The sequence below is a fragment of the Chenopodium quinoa genome, unplaced genomic scaffold, assembly GCF_001683475.1.
Source record: "Chenopodium quinoa cultivar QQ74 unplaced genomic scaffold, ASM168347v1, whole genome shotgun sequence".
NCBI classification, from domain to species: domain Eukaryota; kingdom Viridiplantae; phylum Streptophyta; class Magnoliopsida; order Caryophyllales; family Amaranthaceae; genus Chenopodium; species Chenopodium quinoa.
Window position 1 is genome coordinate 10,197,249 of NW_018745448.1, and position 23,411 is coordinate 10,220,659.

At 34.6% G+C, this 23,411-nt stretch overlaps 2 protein-coding genes across 2 annotated transcripts; both read left to right on the plus strand.

The window, feature by feature from the left end:
- The first annotated feature begins 5,187 nt into the window (after positions 1–5,187).
- Positions 5,188–5,810, plus strand: LOC110713787. Its single transcript, XM_021892231.1, has 2 exons — positions 5,188–5,455; positions 5,551–5,810. The coding sequence occupies exons 1-2, from the start codon at positions 5,188–5,190 to the stop codon at positions 5,808–5,810; spliced, it is 528 nt and encodes a 175-aa protein (XP_021747923.1).
- A 2,914-nt stretch (positions 5,811–8,724) lies between these two features.
- On the plus strand, positions 8,725–9,309 carry LOC110713788. The gene has a single exon (XM_021892232.1). It carries the CDS (start codon positions 8,725–8,727, stop codon positions 9,307–9,309), a length of 585 nt encoding a protein of 194 aa, XP_021747924.1.
- The last annotated feature ends 14,102 nt before the right edge of the window (positions 9,310–23,411 follow it).

Genomic DNA, 23,411 nt, shown 5'->3' on the forward strand with positions numbered 1-23,411 from the left:
CCTCCTCTTCGATCTCCTCTCTCCTCTCATCTCTTCTTCGATCTCCTCTCTCTTTCTTTATAAAGGAAATTCGACCACCGCCTCAAAGCCCACCACTACCACATCATCACTGCCGCAAAACCGCCACCACCACCACAAAGTTTGACCACCTCCGCGAAGCCCACCGACATCAACAAAAATTTCTGGGTATAATTATTTAAGGTTAGGGTTTAATTTATGGGTTTAATTCAATTTTAATCGATTTTGTTGGATTTAATTTTGGGTTTGATTTTGGATTTAAATCGATTTTTCTGGGTTTACTTAATCGATTATTGGATTTTAATTCAAGTTTTTCTCGATTTTTCGGGGTATAATTATCCGAATTTAATCAGTTTTGTATTTAATTCGATTTTTTTTCACTTTTTATGCGTTTTAATTTTGGGTTTAATTAATCAGTTTTTCTGGGTTTAATTCGTACATGCATGTGTTTTTTTGGATCTTTTTTTTTAATTTTGAGTTTTGTCGGGTTTTTTTTTTTAAATTTTTTTTCGAGGATTTTGTTTTTTTTTCAATTTTTTTTTATAATTCTGAGTTTCTGGCTTTTTTTTTTCCAGTTCGTGAGTATCTTCGTCGAATCTGGGGTCGGAGGAGCAAAATTAAAGGCCGATATTGCTTATACTATTCAGCAACTGCTAAACAATATTCGTTAATCCATTTGTTTTTTTTTGTTTTTTTTTGTTGGCAAATGTAAAATTACAAATTATTAATTTAATTTTATTATGTATTAATGTGTTATTATTGGAGATATTATTATTGTTGGCAGAAATGTTTATATGTAACATTTTGGTGATTATATATGAATTTCAATTATACTTTAGCATTTGGTGTGTAATTAATTATTGATTATGAATTTCGATTATAGTTGGTGTTGTATGATTTTTCTGCTAATTTTTAAGAGAAAAAAACCAAAATTTTTTTTTAATTTTTTTTGGACATTGGCACCGGTTAACCGGTGCCAAAAGGAGGATATCATATTTTTTTTGGGAATTTTTGGCACCGGTTAACCGCTGCCAATAACAAGTTTTGCCACCGGTTTGAACCGGTGCCTTTTTCATGCACTAATTGGCACCCCCCACATTGGCACCGGTTCAAAACCGGTGGCATTGAGGGGTTTTGAACCGGTGCCAATTTCGTTTTTTCACGTAGTGAAGTAATTTAACAGCAAAAGCATTAAATTCCATTTTTTCAAAGTCTTCCTTATCAAACTCAGACATAGGTTTGAGAACTACCTCATTTTCACCAACGGTTTTGGTGATCACCAACCTCAATGACTCTCCAAACTTGGTAGTTGTCGACTTTAATAAAAATCTCCATCATATTCTTCCAATACATGTAGAGTGATTGTTCATCTTGATTCTAGGAACTTAACTCATCATGGTTTCCTGATTTCTTCAAGGAACTAGCTCTGATACCAATTGTTGACTCGAATGAACAATACAAGAAGGAGGATGAATTGTATCGTAAAGGAATTAGGGTACTTTTTGCGAATTAGTAAAGAAACTCAAACAAAAACTTAAAGTGCAAGAGAGATTTTACATAGAAAACTTCTTGGCCTTGATCAAGAAGAAAAACCACGACCACAGGGGATTTTAAACTTAACTCTTAATAAGAATAGGGAAAACAACCTATTACAAATTAAGACTCTAAACTCGAGTTCCTCAACGAACTCAAGTTCCCTTTCAACTGATCCCTCGACCAGTTGAATACTCTCAACTCTCTATTTCTCCTTGCTTCACTCAAAGCAATAAACACTCTAGAGTTTTTCCAAACTCTAACCCAATACAACTCAAGATTAAACTCTTAATGCTAAGTATTAATACACTTAAGGACATAAGTGGATTAAGACTCTTTTCAAAAGCTACAATTTTGCAATGCTCAAGTGTGTTGTGCTTAATAGAAAACCAAGTCAATTTATAGGAAATAGAGGAAGTTAAAACTGTCGTTGCCTCAATATCCATTAAGCCATAACTTCCTTAGAATTAGGAATTGCAAGTCGTTGGGAGCATGGGCAGCAAGTAAAACCGTTTTAACAGGAAGTGGGTTTACTGCTTCCCTAAATTTCTCAACCTCTTTGACAAAGTAAAACACGCGTTTAACAATATTTTCCAAAACTGATTTTTTCCAAAAGATAAACATAATAAAATCAGAAAATCTTTTTAGCAAGAAGATATTTTGTAAAAGATATTTTTCAAAATTATTTCCTCAAAAATAACCAAGTTAAATATGGAAAATAAAACTTTATCATATTAAATAAAATCCACTTAAATCCTATCAAACACCAAAATACTTAGCATGAATACAAGAGGCCTAAAATACAGAAAAATAAATTGGACTTCTTGAAACTTTGGGAAGCTTCGACTTTGGAGCTTAGTTCCTCACTCAAGGAACTTGACTTCTGATTGTCTTCTTTATTCTTCCACATCAGACCTAGACCTTGTTCCATGCTCCATTCTTACTCCAGAATTTTAGCATAAACTTGTCATCCATCGTAGCTACAAACGAAATTTAAACTAATATGGATTTTCTTAGGTTCCTTTGAGTCATCATCAAAACTTAAGGTCAACATACATTAATGGTCAAATGGAAGGGCAAAGTAAATGCTGATATTACTAAACAAAAACAAGGATGAACAAGGTACAATGTAGTAATTACTATGAAATTTGTGGCCTTTAAATTATAAATTACTGAACATAATTTAATGTGGGAAACCTTAATTTTTTATTGCTCAAATTAGAACCTTTAATTTTTTATTGACGAAATAAGCAAAACCCCAGCTAACTCAATTTAAGCCCTAAACCCTTAAAATAAAATCCCCAAATTGAATTAAAGCTCTAAACCCTAAAGTGAATCCCTAATTATGTTGATTGAAGTAAACTAAATTCCTAAACCAATTAAACAGACCATGAATTAAAAGCTTAAAACATTAATTGGTTATTTTGCGAGAATTTGTGTTGAATTGCTCGAATTGGATTTTAGGATTATGAGTTTGGAGGGAAAGGAGGAAAAATTGAGTGGGAAATAGAAGGAGTGGGCCCTAGAGCTGTCAATTTGGGTAAACGGGTAGAGTTTGGGTCGGGTAAGAATGGTTGGGTTAGTTCGGGTTAATGTCGTAACCTGTGCGGGTCGAGTTCGGGTTGGGTCATGCTTGAGTCGGGTCACATCTGATTTTACATCTTATCGGGTTTGGGTTGGGTTTAGGTCGGGTTAAAAACAGGTTGGGTTATATTTGAGTCGGGTGAATAATAGGTTGGGTTTTTCACGGGTTAAAACGGGTTAGAGTCATTGTCGGGGTCGGGTTCGAGTCAAGTCAATAATTTGAGGTCAGAATCAGGTCGGTTCATTCTCGGGTTTGAGTCAAGTTCGGTTCAAGTCAATAATTTGCGGGTCATAATTAGGTCGGGTCATTTTCAAGTCGGGTTATTCTCTGATTCAAGTCAGGTATGATTCAAATCAATAATTTGCAGGTTATAGTCAGGACGGGTCATTTTCAAGTCAAATCATTCTCGGGGTTCAAGTCGGCAAGTCAATAATTTGCGAGTTATAATCAAGTCAGGTCATTCTCCGGTTCGTTTTAAGTCTATAATTTTCGGGTTATAATCAGGTCTTGTCATTCTCGAAATAATTTGCAGGTTATAATAATCAAGTCGGGTAATTTCTAAGTTGGTTCATGTTCGGATTTGGGTATCAAAATATTGGGTTAATCTAGGTTTAAGGTTGATATCAGGCCGGGTCATATCGGGTTCAGTTATATTTTTTGGGCCAGTTTGTTAACAATTCATGTAATGACGTTCACGTTTAATCATTATCAATTTCTTCATTTATTGTAAGAGAAATAATTTCAGAGAAGTTTAAATTCGAGCTAATAAGTTCAAGTAAGTTTAGATAATATATATATGTATACATTATAAGTTCATATTATTTCTAGTAAAATTTGGGTCGAGTCAATAACAAGTCGGGTTGAACTTGGGTCGGGTCAATAACAAGTCGGGTTGATTTCGGGTCGGGTTTGTAACGGGTCGGGTTGAATTTCGAGTCGGGTTAGTAACAGGTCGGGTTAAATTTGGGCCGGATTTGGAACAGGTCGGGTTGAATTAAGGTTGAGTTAAATTCGGGTTTTGACGGGTTATGGTCTATTTCGATTCAAATCGGGTTTGGTTTAAGTCAATAATTTAAGGGTTACATTCGGGTCGGGTCATCTCCAGGTCGGTTCATGTTCGGGTTTGGGTCTCAAATACTCGGGTTAACTCGGGCCTAGGGTTGGTTACAAGCCGGGTCAAGTCGGATTCGGGTCACCATTTTTTCAGGTTCAAAAGGGTCGGTTAATATTCGGGTTCGGGTCGGTATTTCGGGTTGGCCCCACAAACAACTCAATTAGACGGAAACCGTTTACGGATAGTGCTAGACAAACGTTTTCCATCTTACGGGTAGTTTTAAATAAATTTTAATAAATAGGTTATTGTTCACAAAACAACCTATCTTTAGGATAGTTCTACACAAAATTTCATATCGATAATGAAAATTACGTTAATAGAACACCTAAAATGTTACAATCTTGGAGTGATAAAAATTTGGCCAGATTTTTAAGGAGATTAAAAAGAAGAGGAAAAGGCTTGGAATTTTGAATAAAGGTGGAAGGACAACAACTCGTGTCAAAGAAAGGAGGAGGGTGGTCAAGGAAATATCAGACTTAATCCACTACGAAGAACTATATTGGCGACAAAGGTCGAGAAATTTATGGCTATAAGCGGAGGATCGCAATTCGTCTTATTTCCATAGAAAAGCTTCTCAGAAAAGAAGAAAAAATCACATCTTGCACCTTATTGATGATGAGGGGGTGTGTTATGTTGATCAAGAGAGGGTCACAAATGTTTCGATGAGCTACTTTGACAAGTTGTTTACCACGTCGAGTCCTTCCAGTTATGATGCAGCGTTGGTTGTATTGATAGAAGGGTGACGGAAGAGATGAATGTGAATCTATGTGCTCCGTGATCGGCGGAGGAGGTGTTTTTGGCTCTAAAGGGGTTCCTTTCTGATATTACTTCTGTTAACCAAAGTGAATTTATTCCTAGGAGATTGATTATTGATAATATCTTGGTTGCTTTTAAGCTTTTTCATCATATGAAAAATTTGTCCAGTGAGAGTGGTTCGATGGCTCTGAAGCTTGATATGGCGAAAGCCTATGACAGGGTAGAGTGGGGTTTCCTGGAGCTGTTATGCTTAAGATGGGGTTTGCAGAGCAGTGAGAATATAGTTATGCATTGTGTGTCATCGGTTTCTTTTTCGGTCCTTATAAATAGGGCACATTCAGGGGAGTTTACTCCATCTCGGGGTTTACGACAAGGTGATCCTCTTACCCCGTATCAGTTTATTTTGTGTGCTGAGGCTCTATTTGGGTTGATTGATAAAGAGGTGGAAGGTAATCGGTTACATGGAATTAGAGTTGCTTCGTCGGCTCAGCTCCTTCCGTGTCTCACTTATTTTTTGCTGATGATAGTATTATTTTCTCTAGAGCGAATGTGGAGGAGGTTAATACTATTAAAGATGTTCTAAGGGTATATGAGGAGGCCTCGGGTCAGATGGTGAGTCTTGAAAAGACCACGGTGTCATTTAGTAAAGGTGTTGGTGAGGAGAGAAGGAGGGTGTTGGCGGATATTTTGGGAGTGAAGGTGGTCGATATACATAATAAATATCTGGGGCTTCCGACGGTTGTTGGAAGATCTAAAAGGGTGTTGACCAAGGGTGTTAAGGAGAATTTATGGAAGAGACACTAGTAGAATATACAAAAAGGCACCCCCTAATTGGCACCGGTTCAGTCCAAACCGGTGCCAAAAATAGCCTTAAAACATGTCGGTCTAATGAACCAAGACATATGACACTGGTTCATTTCAAACCGGTGGCAAAAATAAAGCCCACCGGTTTGAACCGGTGCCTTTATTTAATAAAAAAAAACCGCCCCTTTATAATCACCCCCAACCCTAATACACAACAGCCGCTCTCTCTCCTCTCTCTCTCCTCTTCTCCTCTTTCTCTCTCCTTCTCCTCTCCTCCTCTTTCACGATCTCCTCTTCTACTATTTCTCTTTCTATCTCCTTCTCCTTTCTTTCTTTCATTTGAAGACGACCAACATGCAACATATGGGTTTTTTTTTTCGAGTTTGATTTCAACTTCTGGGTTTGTGTTTTTCGATTTAGATTTTTTTTTTCGAGTTTGATTTCAATTTCTGGGTTTGTGTTTTTCGATTTAGATTTTTTTTGGTTTTTATTTTTGTTTTTCTAATTTTGATTTTGATTTTGATTTTTGTTGTCTAATTTTGATTTTTGATTTTTGTTTTTCGATTTTGATTTTTGATTTTTATGGGTTTTTGTTTTCTGATTTTGATTTTTGATTTTTGTTTTTCGATTTTGATTTTTGATTTTTTCTAGGTTTTTTCGATTTCAATTTTTTTTCGTTTTTGTTTTATTTTAATTGATTTCTGGGTTTTTTATTTGTTCGTTTTTGTTTTTATTTTTTCGATTTCTGGGTTTTTCAATTTTTTATTTTTGTTTTTCGATTTTGATTTTTGTTTTTCTTTTACATCGATTTTGATTTTTGTGTTTCGATTTGTACTTTTGTTGTCTGATTTTGATTTTTGATTTTTGTTTTTGTTTTTCGATTTTGATTTTTGTTTTTATTTTTTTTTCGATTTTGATTTTTGTGTTTCGATTTTTACTTTTGTTGTCTTATTTTGATTTTTGATTTTTGTTTTTCGATTTTGATTTTTGATTTTTTCTGGGTTTTTTTCGATTTTAATTTTTTTTTGTTTTTGTTTTTATTTTAATTGATTTCAGGGTTTTTTAATTGTTCGATTTTGTTTTTATTTTTATGATTTCTGGGTTTTTTTTCATTTTTTTTTCTGGGATTTTGTTTTTATTTTTTCGATTTTGTTTTGATTTTTTGATTTCTGGGTTTTTTCGATTTTGTTTTCATTTTTTAATCGATTTTTTTCCTTTTAATCGATTTTAATTCGATTTTTTTTTTTATTTTCTGGGTTGTTTTTTTTTTATTTTTTTCGCAGCTTATTCATTTTAATCAATTTATTTTTGATGTTTTAATTGGCGCAGGTATACATAATCGAAGAATCAAGAATCAAGAATATGGGGATTTTTAGATTGTGATGTTGTAATATTTTTTTTTTGATTTATATTGTAGTTTTTTTTTTATTTATATGTTGTAATTTTTTTTTTATATGTTAATTTTTTTTATTGATCTATGCTGTAAAATTTTATTGATTATATATATATTAAACAGAATCGTTTATATTTATTGTGATGTTTGATTTATATTTTGTGTTTTTATTTAATTTAGTTTATTTAATTTTTAAGAAAAAAAACAACCAAAAAAAAATGATTTTTGGGGGTTTTTTGGCACCGGTTAACCGGTGCCAAAAACTTTGAAATAATTTTCTGTGGGCCTTTTTGGCACCGGTTTGAACCGGTGCCTTTTTAAACCCCTTTTTGGCACCCCCCACATTGGCACCGGTTCAAATCGGTGCCTTAGGCCGGGTTTGAACCGGTGCCAAATTTATTTTTTTACGTAGTGAGACTTCAAGGATGGAGAGGAGGGTTCCTATATAAGGCGGGTCGAGAGGTGTTGATTAAGGCAGTGGCCCAATCTATCCCTACCTACGCGATGAGTGTGTTTAAGTTTCCCTCCTCTTTTTTGTGATGAGATGCGTTCGTTTGTGGCTAACTTTTGGCTGGGACAAAAAAAGGGTGAGCGTAAGATTCATTGGATATCTTAGAATATGCTATGTGAGCCAAAGGCTAAAGGAGGGTTGGGTTTTCGGGATTTCAAATATTTTAACGCTGCTCTTTTAGGCAAACAGGCTTTTCGCCTTATGCAAATTTCGGACAGCTTGGTGGCGAGAATTTTTAGAGCTCGATATTTTCCTGATGGAGATTACCTTTCTTCAGAGCTAGTGAGTGGGCCGAGATATACTTGGAGGGAGATTTGGGAGGCAAAGTGGGTGGTGAAGCGTGGTTTGTGTTGGCGTGTAGGCGATGGGTTGAATATCTCCGTGTGGAAGAGTCCCTGGATACCAGGAACTCAATCTAGAATGGTCATATCTTCACGAGGTAATTGGCTAGAGGACTTGCGGGTTTGTGATTTGATTCACCTTGCTTCGACTTCTTAGAACGTGCCCCTAGTTAATGCTATTTTTCTTCCCTTTGAGAAAGACCGTATTTTGAGATTCCAATTAGCTTGTGACTCCCGAGATAATGTGGTGTGCTGGGATTTACATAAAAGTAGTGATTATACTATGAAGACAGCGCATCATGCCATTTTTGGGGATGCGATGGATGAAGGAGCTACTACATCTTCTTCTCAATCGAATATGTGGAGTAAAATTAGGCATGTCAATATTTTACCTCGGATTAAATTGTTCTTTTTGCGTTCTTGTTACGGTGCTCTGCCTATCTCAAGGGGATTGAGCAAGAGGCTGCAGGGGAGGAGTCCTATGTGCACACTTTGTGAGGTTGATGAGGAATCGGAGTTGCATTGTTTGCGCGATTGTATTATTGCTAGGCTCATTTGGGAGGAGAGTGGGTTTGACTGTGACTTAGCTTGGGGGGATCCTTTTATAGCTTTGGTGATTTTGCTCTCACTTGCTTAGAGAAGCTACCCAGTAAAGATCATGGCTATTTTATGGCGTTGTGTTGGTCTATTTGGACTGCCAGGAATAAATGGTTGTTCAAAGGTAAGGCTTGTGATGCGAAGGCTTCGGTGAAATATGTGACAAAACTTGTGGCTGAGCTACAAAAGGAAGATCAAAGCATCATGGTTGAGGGTAGTACTCGTCATAAATGGAAGCCTCCACAAGAGAATTGGGTGAAGCTAAATGTTGATGGGGGAGCTGCCGAGGGCAGGGGGGCGTCAGTAGAGGCTGTTGTCCGTGACTGCTATGGGGAGGCTAAGGTTGCAGTGGCGTGGCGAATGGAGGAGCGATGGCCACATGATATCGCTGAGGCTATGTTGGTTCTGCTAGGACTCAAGGCTACGACAGAGTTTGGGCACCGTCGTGTTGTGGTGGAGAGTGATTGCTTAGGCTTGATCAACGCAATCTCATCACGAGAAAGAGGGACTAGCTCTTTGCATATTATCCTTGATGATATATATCATGTTACTAGATTTTTTATTGATGCTTCTTGGAATTTTGTTCATAGAGATGGGAATAAAGTGGCTTATGAGCTTGCTCATTGTTTGCAATGGGATGTGGGGAGGTATGTTTAATTGTCGGATTTTTCGATTGGTATTGTATCTTTGATGGAGAAGGACATTTCTATGAATGAAATCTAGTTCCCCTTGGGGGCTTTGTTGTAAAAAAAAATGCATAAAGCCTTTAATTACAATTTTGTCACACCCCATTACAACTAATTACATTTTTTTTTTAAATATGTATTTCATAGAGTGGTTGTTGCAAGCCTCCGGAAGATTGTAACTTCAATTACATAAGCCCGTCACTTTGGATAAAACCAGGGAATGGAACTTACTCAAATGTTGATTGCAATAGATGGGATAATGATCCAAACACCCTATGCTTCGATTACAAATCATGCAAGGGTGCTTTTCTTGAAGATGTAGCGACTCAATGGTTTACAAGGGGTGTTATTTTGGTATTACTAGCAAGCACACATCAGTTGCTTGGTATATATCTCACTTATCTGATGTTTAGTATTAATTCATCTCATGATTATACTTTGATTTAGCCTTCTTGTACCTTAGTTATAGGTTCCGTGAAAATTTTGTAAAACAATTGTTAATTTGTGCTAAAGTATTTAACTATGTAATACTATAGCCAGAATTTTGTTATGGTTTGATTCTGCTATATTTTTTTTTAATATATATATATACATGGGTAATTACTTACTCAAGATAAGAGTGAATACCAATACTTCAAGCTACCTCCATAAATAAAATTTAAAATTCAGAGTAGCACATAAGATTGCTTACATAAGTCCCTCAAAATATTAAAATGATCAATTTGAAGGTACTTTAACATTTTTTTAAGGCTAACTTTTAATTTGTAATGAGTTTGATTTTATTTTAATGTGTACTAATTTCTAATAAATACATAAAATAATTAATTAAATACATTATATGTGTGTTAAATTACCTGGTAAAATTTATGTTAGAAAAATAGTAACTTTTGTAGTATATAAGGGTAACTTTAAATATTTTTAGAATAACTTTAACTCGTCTTACAATAAGTTAGCGAAAGTTCAACTTAATCAAGAATTTGTGCATGTGAAATATGAATTGTTATAACTTGCAAGTACTAAAAAATGGCCAAAAGAGGTGACTAGGTGGGCCTTGTAAATATCTATAAACGTAGGAAGTAGAATACATTAGGCCACTAGGGCAATTGTGATAATTTTATTATCTGTTATTGTAGACGCCCAATTGTGTCTTCCCAAAACCAAACCCAGTGATGAATACCTTTCACGTCATTTGATTATCGAACGAAGTGAAAGTGTGAAAGTCTAATGATGAGGATGTTTTTATTAAAATATTTCTCTTTCTATTTTCAAAAATATTTCTTTTCTTACTCTATTTATGAAAAATAGCTAGTCCAATTTGGTTTGGTCCATGATAAGGGTCTAATAATAGTGTAGTTGGATTGGGCTCGAAACGAGCTTTCCAATGATATATTATTAGCCCAATACGATGAATTATGAGGAAGTTATGGATTAAATTAAATTAGGCCCAATGATCTAGAGGAAGGCCTATTAATTATTACTCCTAAAGTGATTAGGATTGATTTTAATATTCTAGGAATATTTAGAAGGTTCTTTTTAATTCTAATGAGATTAGGATTGATAATTGTATTTTTAGAATATGTTTTTATAGAATAAAATATATTAAAACTGATTTCGAAACTGCTTGGACGCATAATTACCTACAACTGGTTTTAAAGGTAATTACGCGTGAAAAAGCGCGTTGACTTTAAAACTAGTGCGGGGGACAGAGTCGTCGCTAGGCGCTGAGCACTGGTCTTCGTCGCTGTTAATTGAGATGAACACTACAAGAGGGGGGTGAATTGTAGTTGAGTTCCTAAATAATAATTTTGCAAATATAAAACAAAATAAAATAGGAACTTGCGATGCACACAGAATTTACGAGGAAACCTTCTAGTGCCCAACTAGAACTAAAACCTCGAACCTACCTTAGGGATTTCAAACACAAATACTTCCACTATAATAGGGCAAACACCAAGTTACAACCTATTATAATTCAGCCTCTACTCATAAGTTTCCAAGTGAACTTGCTACAGAACAGATCACTTTTCTTCCCAGTCTGAGTCCCAGACTCAAACTCTCTCGTACTCCCTAAGTACAGATCTTCCCCCTTCTCACCAGAAGCTCTCTCTGTATGCAATGATAAAAATACTCTCACCCTAATAAACCCAAAACCAAATACAAGAATTAACACCTAGTATATGATAGGCAAGCTATGCATGAAACCCGAAACTAATATGACAGTATGATAAGCTTGGCAAACTTACACGACTATAGCTCTGTAAATTCTTCACGCATAAAACTCACAAAAACCTAGGCTCATGTTATTCTCTACTATTTATACAAGTATTACCTGTATAAACAGTAGGTTTACATAAAGATAAATAAGTAAAACTTAACTTATCTTAAAACACGGTTTTTTAATTAAATCCTTTGAAGAAAATCTTTTCAGAAAATAAGATAGAAATATTGAATTAAAAAGCATAATATCTTTTTAACAAACTGATTTTAAGAGATAAATATTTAAAGAAAATCTTTTTCCGAATTCTATCTTTTATCTTTTCCGATTTTAATTTATTTGCCAAGCTAACTGTCACGCTTCTAATAAGTTTCATGCATATCCTACTTAACATATTTAACAATGAATCTAGAAGATAAAATCTTAACTAAAACATTGTTGCGCTGTACTCTTGTTCTGGTAGGTTTACTTGGACTCCACGCTTACTAAGTTCCTCCAAAGATCTTAGTCAGCAATCTTCAAGTTCCTGTGAAGGAACGTTCCTGTGAGGGAACTCAATTCCTGTTAGGGAACTCTTCTTTTATATTGAATAACTTTCTTGATAAAGAACTCCTTCAAGTCTTCTCAGCTTTAGTTACTTCTTCCATCTCCAAGATCAATTTCACCTAGGCTACACAAACACTTGAAAAGTCTTTATGAGATGAGTTTGTTGTAACTTAAGTTCCTCATCATCAAAACCTTTAAACATCAATAGTCGCCCAACGCTGGCCTTGGGTCCGGCGACGAGATTGTCGTCTGGCTGTGACTCTTGTCGTTTGCGACATGAGGTATTTTATTCTGAATATGATTTTCTTCGATTCCGCGCTATTTTTCCTATAAATAGGGGTCGTATCTCCCTGCTTTCAAATCATCAATACCCAGAAACTCTCTCTCTCAAAGCTAGAAGCTTTCTCTCTTTCTCTTCTTTTTCTAAACCTTCCCTCTCTCAAAATTCCTCACTCATTAGCTCTAGAAACACCTAACCAAGTTCGAAGTTACCTTTGCCCTAGACGTGAAAAAAGAGGTATGAGGCATCAAAGTAAGTACTTTAATTGTTTTATTGATCTTTTGATATAGAAAGCATGCTTATATGGTTTTATTGATTCCTAGTATCATGTTAGGATGTTTTATTGCTTCCTAGTATCATGTATGGGTAATTTCTAATGTCTAGTATGATTATTATCATGCTTCCTATTTTTTTCTTAATATCATGTTCGTATCATGTTAGGGTTGAAGCTTTGATCTTTGATGTTTAGTGACATGCTAGGGTTTTTCATTAATCTTGTTAGTATCATGCCTAGGATCTTGTTAATAATATTATGTTTTAACATTATTATTATGATTATTATGATTGTTATCATGTTGCTTGATATTATTATTTTTATTGCTTGATCACACCTTTTATGCATGTTTAAAGGGAATTTGTACTTGTAATCACGCTTAAAAAAGATAATTATTAATATTGTTTAGGTTAATATGATTATAATTCAAGTGATCGCCAATAATAGTTTTGTTTGTGCATTAAATTCAACCAACATAGATTGAAACAGGTTTAGGGTAAACCTATTGATCTATTGATTGCATGTTAGTCAGAAAGCGCACATGAATACGAGAAGAATAAAGTAGAGGCCTATTTTTAGGCCAGATTCAATCTCTTTTAGGTTATATTTGTACCTTCATCCCCGAACTTCCAGTCATGGTTCCAGACCTATTGGAGTTAACGATCTCCTAGATCGTTAAGGGGTGTAACCTTCATCCTGTGAATGGTTTAAAAGTTCCTAAAACTTGTTGGCAACTCTTTTACTCTAGCTTCCTTCCCATGGATGCCACCATGCTTAAGTGTATGATCACAGTGGGGCTCAAGTGTGAATGGCTTGAAATATTCCCTACAGTTATCAACTACAGTGTATGTTTACGTTTTTAGTTTTTTAATTGCTTTTTTGATATGAAATATTTGTGGATGTCCACTATATTTCTGTACACTCTGGAATATTCTATATTTAGGGTTTAGTGTTTTCTAAGAAAATCCTAGTTATTGTATATGTTTATATATGTTCCCTACTCAATAGAATAATGTGATTGATCTATTATCTCCTTTTCTTTCTCCACTTTCTCTTTGATTTTATAACATGTTATCAGCACCAATGCTCTACGTGATCAATTATTTAGATCCCAATAGCAATAAAGGTAAATACACATACACTATATGCTATTTATATTATTTCAATATCAAATTGATTTATGTAAAGAGCATGAGTATTTGGATTTATTAGCTTCCAATGATATATAAGGATGTACCACTATGACTACACTATATTATGACGCAAATTAATATTGTTCAAGTAAGTGGATTAGCAGGTCTTATATTCTGTTGCAAATTAATACTGTTCAAGAGGGTTATTGATTACATTAGTTAATTCAATGTTTTATGAATTTCATTTGTTGAATATGTTTTTATTTTGATACGGTTATAAAGCAATAATTATTCTCTAGATGGTTATAATATTAATTGCATATAAGTTTTCACTTTTATTTGGTAATTAATTTGCTATAGAAACAGTAGATATGTAATCTGTTATGATAGAGAATATCCATAGAATATTCTCATCCTAGGTTTATATCCTAAACCTAGGATGAGAATATTCTATGGATATATTCTCTATCATGTTACAACAAATAGAGCTTTTTTTGGTGCAGCAGGCCACTCGGTGTGGCTTGCTGCCAAGTCAGTAAAATAACGGATTTAGACGCGTGTATAACGGGGTTGCAATTCACGTGCATAACGGGGTTACAGGTTTTGTCAGGGTTACTTGTATTTTTCAAGGGTTACTTGTATTTTTTTTCAGGGGTTACTTGTATGGATTACTGATTCAGGGGTTACTTGTAATTTTTTTTTCAGGGGTTACTTGTATGGATCACTTATTCAGCGGTTACTTGTATTTTCAGGAAGTGGGAATATGCTTGGCACTCTTAGGAAATGAGAATTGACATAATACGATTAGGGACAAGGAAAGTAGGGAGCCTCCAACAAGTTTTTAAGGAACTTGTAAACGTTCACGGATTATTTAAGGCAACCACGAATAAGGGACAACGAAGGCAACAACGATTGACCCGTGAAGATTACACCCCATTCATAATCCATGAGATTACTAATTCCACATGGTTCGAAACCACGAAAGGAGGATCGGGGATGATGTTACGAAGGGAATCATGGAGTCACATTCGCCCGTATTTGCCTCTACTCGATTTTTATAATGAAAAGTGATTCATGCGATCTCAAAGGCATGCAAACAAAATATTCAATTTGCTCCAAACTATTAATATGCTAAATTGGTTGAATATTAATGCAACACATAATTCTAAAATATTTGTGATCACTTGGTTAAACATTAAGATTAAAAAGAAACTTAAACCGGTCGTCCAAATTATCTTATTAGGCATGATTTTCAATTACATATTCCCTTTAATATGTAATATGGTGATCATAATCATAATAAAATAAACATTAATATTGGAAGCAATTTAACAATAATAGCGTTAGTCAAATCAAATATGAAATAACCTAATCATGATACTAGCAATATTAAAATAAAATAAATAATTAAATTAATTAATTACTCACATTCCTTGCGTTCCTTTAAATTGCTACATCATGAATAAATTGTTAGTATCTTCAATAAAAAAATATAAATCAAATTAAATAAATGTAGAGTTGATTTGGTCCAAACCCTCAGTTATTTGTACCTTTCACACCTTGGTTTAAGAACGGAACCTCGGGTGTCGTATGGACTCCTTGGAGTGCGTAAGGGAAAATTGGTGCAATTAGAAATATAGATTTAAGGCTTAGAATATAAGAGAGAGAGAGAGAGAGAGAGAGAGAAGAGAATGATTTTTGGTGTAAAAAAGAGGAAGAGAGAATGATTTGAGCCCCAAACTGTAGAAAGTAGGGGGTGTTTATAGAGGCAATGAGTAGGGGATCACACGGAACCCTAGAAAAGATAAAAACCCTAAAAAACACTGCCACGACACGGCAAAGCATGCCGCGACACGACACAATTTAGTGTGACGCGGAGCAATCTGGAGTGACGCGGGAAATAATTAACCTATGGAAGATAAAAACGCGTAAAGGGTTTATTCGGAGAAAACACGGAATAGCCCCGTGTCACGGAATGGGCATTGTGACACGGGAAATTTTACTTTGACGCGGTGTAAACTCCCGCGGCACGGTAACTATTCCCGTGACACGGTGGATTTTCATGCGGAAAAAATGGAAAAAAATCACCGTGACACGTTGGTAATTACCGCGTCACGGCACCAGGAACCGTGCCACGTCATATTTTTCCATGACACGGTGTTTTTACATTGTGCGTGGTAATTCCAGTTTTGTACGCGTTTTTAAAACCATGATAACTTTTGATTTATAACTTGGAATAAGTCATATAATATATCATTGGAAAGCTTATCAAGTCTAATATAAAACTCAATTAGAATCAGGTCAAAATCATTTGTAGATTTTAATATATGGCTGTTTTAGTAGAAGGGTGTCGATTTTGGGCCGAGTTTAGTATTTTGCTCATATATTTTTCGTTTTAAATCGGAATTGGGATTATGATATATGGTTGGAAATATTATTTGAAGGCCTATCCAAAAAAATAATAATTGGATAAAATTTATTAGGCCACAAAATCAGTTTATCTTGGTTACAAAAAGAGGAAAACAAGTTATGGTTTAGGGAAATGAGCTAGGAAATGGATTGGTTTATGAAATGTATTGAATAGAAACATGGATTTAAGAAATCTTAATATTAGATACTCAACCTGGCCAATAATGGCAGTGAAAGGTTGTTCATCATCGGGTTTGGTTTTGGGGAGACATTTTTAGGTGTCTACAGTTACTTCAAAGGTTACTTGTATGAATTACTTATTCAATGGTTACTTGTTACTTATTCAAGAGTTGCTTGTAGGCCCCATACTAAACCGTTAACACCCTATAAATAACCCTTGACCAAAACCAGTAACACCCTATAAGTAACCCTTAACCAAAACCAGTAATACCCTACAAGTAATCCCTGACCAAACCAGTAACACCCTACAAGTAACCTTTGACCAAAACCAGTAACACCGTACAAGTAACCCCTGACCAAACCAGTAACACCCTACATGTAACCCTTGACCAAACAGGTAAAACTCTACATGTAACCCCCGACCAAACCAGTAACACCCTACAAGTAACTCCTGCTAAACCAGTAACACCCTACAATTTTTGACGTAGAATGTTCGATCTAAGATTCCACGAAGAAAACGAGCTCAAATTTCTTTGGTTCTCATCGATTTCACTAATTCAAATGTTGTTGATGATCTTAAGGATAATTAATCACAATTTTTCACAGCAATTTGACACCCAATTTCTACAATTTTGATCTTTAATTACAGCAATTTGGCAAAAAGAGGAGAGAGAAAATGGGTGGAGTAGAGATATGGTCATTGGTGATGTGTGGTTTGGCTTGAAGAAGAATCTAAGAAAATAGAAAAGAGTAAATGGGTGGAGTAGAAAAATGGTTTTTGGTGATGTGTTGTTTGGCTTGAAAAAGAAGCTAAGAAAAGAGGAGAGAGAAGAGTTGTGACATTTAAAAAATAATAATAATAAAAATTGTGGCTGGCCACACCGTGTGACCAGACACATACAAATATTTGTGTACAAGAGCTAGTTTTTGAAGTGATAAATTTGCAAATTATACATTTGGCACTAGTAAAGGTACATCTAATACAATTACAGTTCAATAGTAATGCCAAATAACTATTTTCTATAATTTATACTCCCTCTGTCCCTTTTTGATAGTCAACTTATGTCATTTTTTGTGACCCAAAATGTTAGTCACGTTTTATTTTTTTCAAGTACCATTAATATTATTATTTTTTACCAAAATTCCCTCTCATTTGCAAAAATATTTGTGCAAATTTAACTTTACCATGTAAATTTTACTTTCCCGTGTACTTTAATTACTTTCTATCTCAACTTTTTTGCATACCCAATGTAAATTTACATTTTCAATTTAGTTTTGCTACTTCTTATTTATGTTTATTAATTCTCGTGATTTTCTACCAAAAGTGCCTTTCAAAAGGGGACGGAGGGAGTAATAGATTTGAGTTTCATAAAAGGTAAAGTATTATTGTTTTATTTGATCTGACAATTGTTGGCCTTGAATCCCACTTTATCACTTGGCTTTGGTGAGTATAGAGTAGGCACTTTGTTACAATCTTCAAAGCAATTTTATATTTTGTTGAGCAATTATCCTTCTTATACAACATATTTGGTTATATATTTAAGGTTGTTTATGTTTGATTTACTACTACAAAAATGCTCAAAAAGAGACCGTAATAAGAGATTGTTTTAGTATATAACTGGTCTCTTTGTTTCAAGAGACCCAATATTACAAAAAACAGGTCTCTTTGGTATTGTCTTAAGAGGTGAATATTAAACGAAGACCTTTTAATATAGATAACAGGTATATCTTATTTTTTTTTATTTTTAATTTAAATAGGAGAGACCTATGTTAGTACATAACAGGTCTCTCTTAATTTTTTTTTATTTTAAATTTTAAAAGGAGAGACCTGCGTCAGTACATAACTAGTCTCTCATTATTTTATAAAAAAAAATTGAAAAACTTATTAGGAGAGACCCGTGACAACTTAACCGGTCTCCCTAATCTACAAATATCATATAACTAATATATAAAGCTAAAATTTTACACAGGCCACGACATTGCGACACTTGGCGTTCTAAATATTCGCCAAGAGTCATGCCACGTTGGATATATTTAGATAGATTTCATAGAATAAAAAAATAATTTAAAATTCTATTTTCAATCAAATTTGGATAGAATTTTAAGATAAAATTGTTAGTTGAGAGTTTTATTTTCGATAAAATACCAATATTTCAAATGTATAAATTTAATTTTAATTTTATTCAAAAAAATATTAGATTATAACTTTTTTAAAAATACCAATATTATTATTAGTCATTTACATGCCCTACTACTACATAGTTTAAATCATCACAAAAGCACATCATTTTCTAACTAATTTTGTATTAGAAATTTAGAGATCAGATTTATTTTGAAATTTGATACTCCATCTGTCCCAAAAAGAACGACCCATTTGGGTTGATTACGCGGGTATTAAGGAAGTTAAGTAAAAAGAAGTAAAAGTATATTGGAAAGATAAATTTACATGGGGTTTGTAAAAAAAATAGAGAGAGAAAGTAATAAAATAACATGGAAAATGAAATTTTTTATATGGGGAAGCTAATTTTGCACAAATATTGTTGCAAATTGGTGTTATTTAATGCAAATGGGTCATTCTTTTTGGGACTTTGGCCAAATGGGTCGTTCTTTTTAGGACGGAGGGAGTATATAGATTAAAATTTATCTCAAAATTTAATAAACATCCCGGTCATCGCACGGGGCACAAAACTAGTAATATAAAAAGGAAATGAAACCCTAATAATTCACAAACCTTCATCCCGCCGCTCCTAATGCTTCTCCTTCTCTCCCTCCTCTTTCTCTCTCCAACTGCTCTTCCCAACAAATGAATTCACCACCACCACCATAATCTACTTCCTCCTAATCTTTCTCCTCACCCGGTTTATATTCGACCAAGTCGAGTGAAAATAATGACCCGTATCCACCTCGCTCTATCAAATCCACCATAAATAGACAATCACTTCAGAGAAGACGACATCGGAAGTGAGTCAAGCAAAAAATCATTAGAGACAAGGTGATGATTTGTGGTATGATAGGCTTCTAATTTTGTTATTTGATACTAAGCTATAATTATGTTGATTTGTAGGGTGATACTTGAGATTAATATGAGAATTTCTAGTTTGACATTTTTGCTGGTGACTAAATTCGTCCAACATGAGAATTGTAAAATGATTTGAACTAGTTATGTAATTGTAGACACCTAAAAATGTCTCCCCAAAACCAAACCCGATGATGAACAACCTTTTACCACCATTATTGGTCAATTTGAGTATTTAATATTTGGATTGATTAAATCCATCTTCTACCCAATATATTTCATGAACCAATCCAATTTCTAGCTCATTTCCCTAAACCATAACCTATTTTCCACTTTTCGTGTCCACATCGCAAAACTGAGAGAAAATAATTTTATGGCTATAAAATTTTGATCCAATTATTATTTTATTAGATAGGCCTTTAAAAAATCTTTCCAACCATATATCATAAGCCCAATTCCGAGCTATAACGAAAAAGATATGAGAAAAACACTAAACTCGGCCTAAAACCGACACCCTTCCACTAAAACGGCCATATCTTGAAATCTACATATCATTTTGACTTGAATCTAATTGGGTTGGAAATTAGACTTGATAAGCTTTCCAATGATATATTATATGCCTTATTTGAGTTACGGATCAAAAGTTATGATTATTTTAAAAACGGGTAAAAAACTGAAATTACCGCGCAGCAGCAAAAATGTCGCGACGCGGCAAAAGCTGACGTGTCACGGGGCTGATTCCGGTGACACGGTGCCCATTTTTGTATTTCTGCACAATTTTCTCCCGTGTCACGGGATTTTGCACCGTGTCATGGTGCAATTTCCCGTGACGGTGCCCATTCCGTGACACGGGGATATTCCGTGTAATTTCCGCGTACTTTTTACACCGTGGCACGGCATACTGTACTGTGTCACGGTGGACAATGCCGTGTCATGGAATTTATTCCCGTGTCACGGTGCACATCCCGTGCCACGGGATTGCTCCGTGTTTTCTCCGCGTAATCCCTAAATGCGTTTTCACTTCCCGTAACCTAATTATTTCCCGCGTCACTCAGTTTTTCCCCGTGTCACGGGATCTTCCCCCGTCTGACGGTGCCTGTCACCGTGTCACGGTGCTCTTTGCCGTGACACGGTATTATTTTTTAGGGTTTTTATCTATTTAGGGTTCCGCGTGTTCCCTCTGCTCATTTTCCCTATAAATAGGACCCCCCTTTTCTGCAGTTCGGGGCACCAATGATCATTCTCTCTCACCTTACACCAAAAATCATTTTCTTCTCCCTCTTTAACCTAATTTCTAGCCTCCTTATTCTTACATAATAATTCCCTTAAGCACTCCAAGGAGTCTATACTTAACCCGAGGTTCCGTCCTTAAACCAAGGCGTGAAAGGTACAAATAACTGAGGGTTTGGACCAAATCAATTCTACTTTTTATTTAATTTAATTTTCATTTACTTTATTATTTTTATTGAAGTTACTAACAGTTTATTCATGATGTAGCAATTTAAAGGAACGCGCGAAATGTGAGTAATTATTAATTAATTTAATTACTCTTATTTTATTTTCTTATTGCTAGTATCATGATTAGGTTATTTTATATTTTATTTGACTAACGCTATTATTGTTGAATTGCTTCCAATATTAATGTTTATTTTATTATATTTATTGATCACCATATTGCATGTTAAAGGGAATATGTAATTGAAAATCACGCCTAATAAGATAATTTGGACAACCGGTTTAGGTTCCTTTTTAATCTTGTTATTAATTAAAGTGATCACAATATTTTAGAATAATATGTTGCATTAATATTCAACCAATTTAGCTTAATAATAGTTTTGAGCAAATTGAATATTTTGTTTGCATGCCTTTGAGATCGCAGGAATCACTTTTCACTATAAGAATCGAGTAGAGGCCAATACGGGCGAATGTGACTCCATGACTCACTTCGTACCATCATCCCCGATCCTCCTTTCGTGGTTCCGAACCATATGGAGTTAGTAATCTCATGGATTATGAATGGGGTGTAACCTTCACGGGTCAATCGTTGTTGCCTATCGTTGTCCCTTATTCGTGGTTGTCTTTTATGATCCGTGAACGGTTTACAAGTTCCTTAAAAACTTGTTGTCGGCTCCCTACTTTCCTTGTCCCTAATCGTGTCCCTTATCGCATTATGTCAATTCCCACTTCCTATGATTGCCAAGAATATTCACACATGCTTAACGTAGGCGCATTTCGAACGACGCCTACAGTAATGCAAATTGATTTTACTACCTCCGTTTCAAGTTAGTTGCAACTTTCACCTTGACACGGTTTTTAAGACAAAGTTTAATAATAGCTTATTAATGAATTTATTAAGTGTAGGAGTTGATAGAGAAAGTAAAGATAATTAATATATTGAATACCACCAAAGCAGCATCACAACGAAACCACCAATAGCAGCCACCCCGCAACTGTATCCCAACAGTAGCCACTTCAAAAACGCCCAACAGCAGCCTAAAACCACCTTCTCTCAGGCCAAAAAACCCAGAAACCACCCACCACGCACCTCGAACAACCCTAAAACCACCCTCTCTTAGCCCGAATTACCTCAAAATCACCCCCTCTCAACCCAAAAGACACCAAAACCACCTCCTCTCAACTCGAATCGCATCGAAACCAACCCCTCTCAACCGAACCACCCCAAAATCACCAACACTCACCATAAACCACCCCGAAACAACCACCCTAATTCAGCCCCAAAACCACCCACACTCACCCTAAACCAACCCAAAACTACCCTTATTCACCTTGAAACCACCCCAAACTAGCCAATTTACCCCTCAAATCATCAGATCTAAGCATTTGTTTTTTTTAAATAAAAAAAGAAGAGTGAATTGTTGGTGGTGGCCTGGTAGAAGCAGTGGCGACGTTGTTGGTGGTGGCCCGGTAGATGCGGCGGCAACGGGGATGGCGACAGTAATGTTGAGAATTTGTTCACAATTTCGTGGGAGTTATGAAGTTATCCAGTTGAATAAATTTTGAAATTGAGTTGTTTTGATATATATTTAAGTTAGATTTTAGATTAAGAGTTTAATGAAATCTGATTTAGGTAGTTAATTGTGTTTATGAGTTTTTTAGTAAGGGCATTTTTGTCCTTTCATTTTAAAAAACTTACTAAAAAGGAAAAAAATGGAAAGTTGCAACTAATGTGTAGCATCCCGTTTTAGTAAAAGTTGCAACTAATATGTAACGGAGTTAGTAAATAAATTTAATCATACTGTAGTAATTTTCTTTGAGTATAATCATATACCATAGAATCTCCGATGTTGTTGATTGTTTAGATTTTTGAGAAATTTCACTAATTTTGGGTTTATTTAGGTATTAACGACATGCAAACACTAACAATTGCAATATTCCACCGCAAGAGTCCGCATTGATTGTAGATCTGTTGTTTGATTTTGCTTTTGTTTAGTGTTCATCGTTTTAATGGTAAGTTGTTTTGTTTTAATGATTATTTTTTTTATTTACTTGCGTATGGATTGATCGATTTTGACTCTCAACTATCAACATATTTTTTGGATTTGTTTAACAATATGGGTCTTGATCTTCTATGTCTTTTATTTTCATCTTTCTTTTAGATTCAAAGAATATTCGTGAATTTTTATGAATAGTGAGTTAATCTTTTACTCATTATTTATATATCAATTAATCTTTTCTGAATTTGTTAACAATTGACACTTTAGTGAGTTAATCTTTTGTAATCTTATACTCACTAGTTATAACTTTTCTTAATAATCTTAATTATTATTGATTAATTATGTGGTTTTTGCTTTGACAAATATGCTGATTTCACAAAAAAACAAAAAAAAACAAAAAAATAAATCTCAAAACAAAGGAGAAGAAGAAGTTGGAGTACTTAAGATTAGCTACATTTTATATGTTAATGTAATTATTTTTGTACTGATTACAATAATTTATATACGAATTTAGAGTACATTATTTTTAAGTTTTCTGTATTTGATACTTGTAATTTTCCAACAA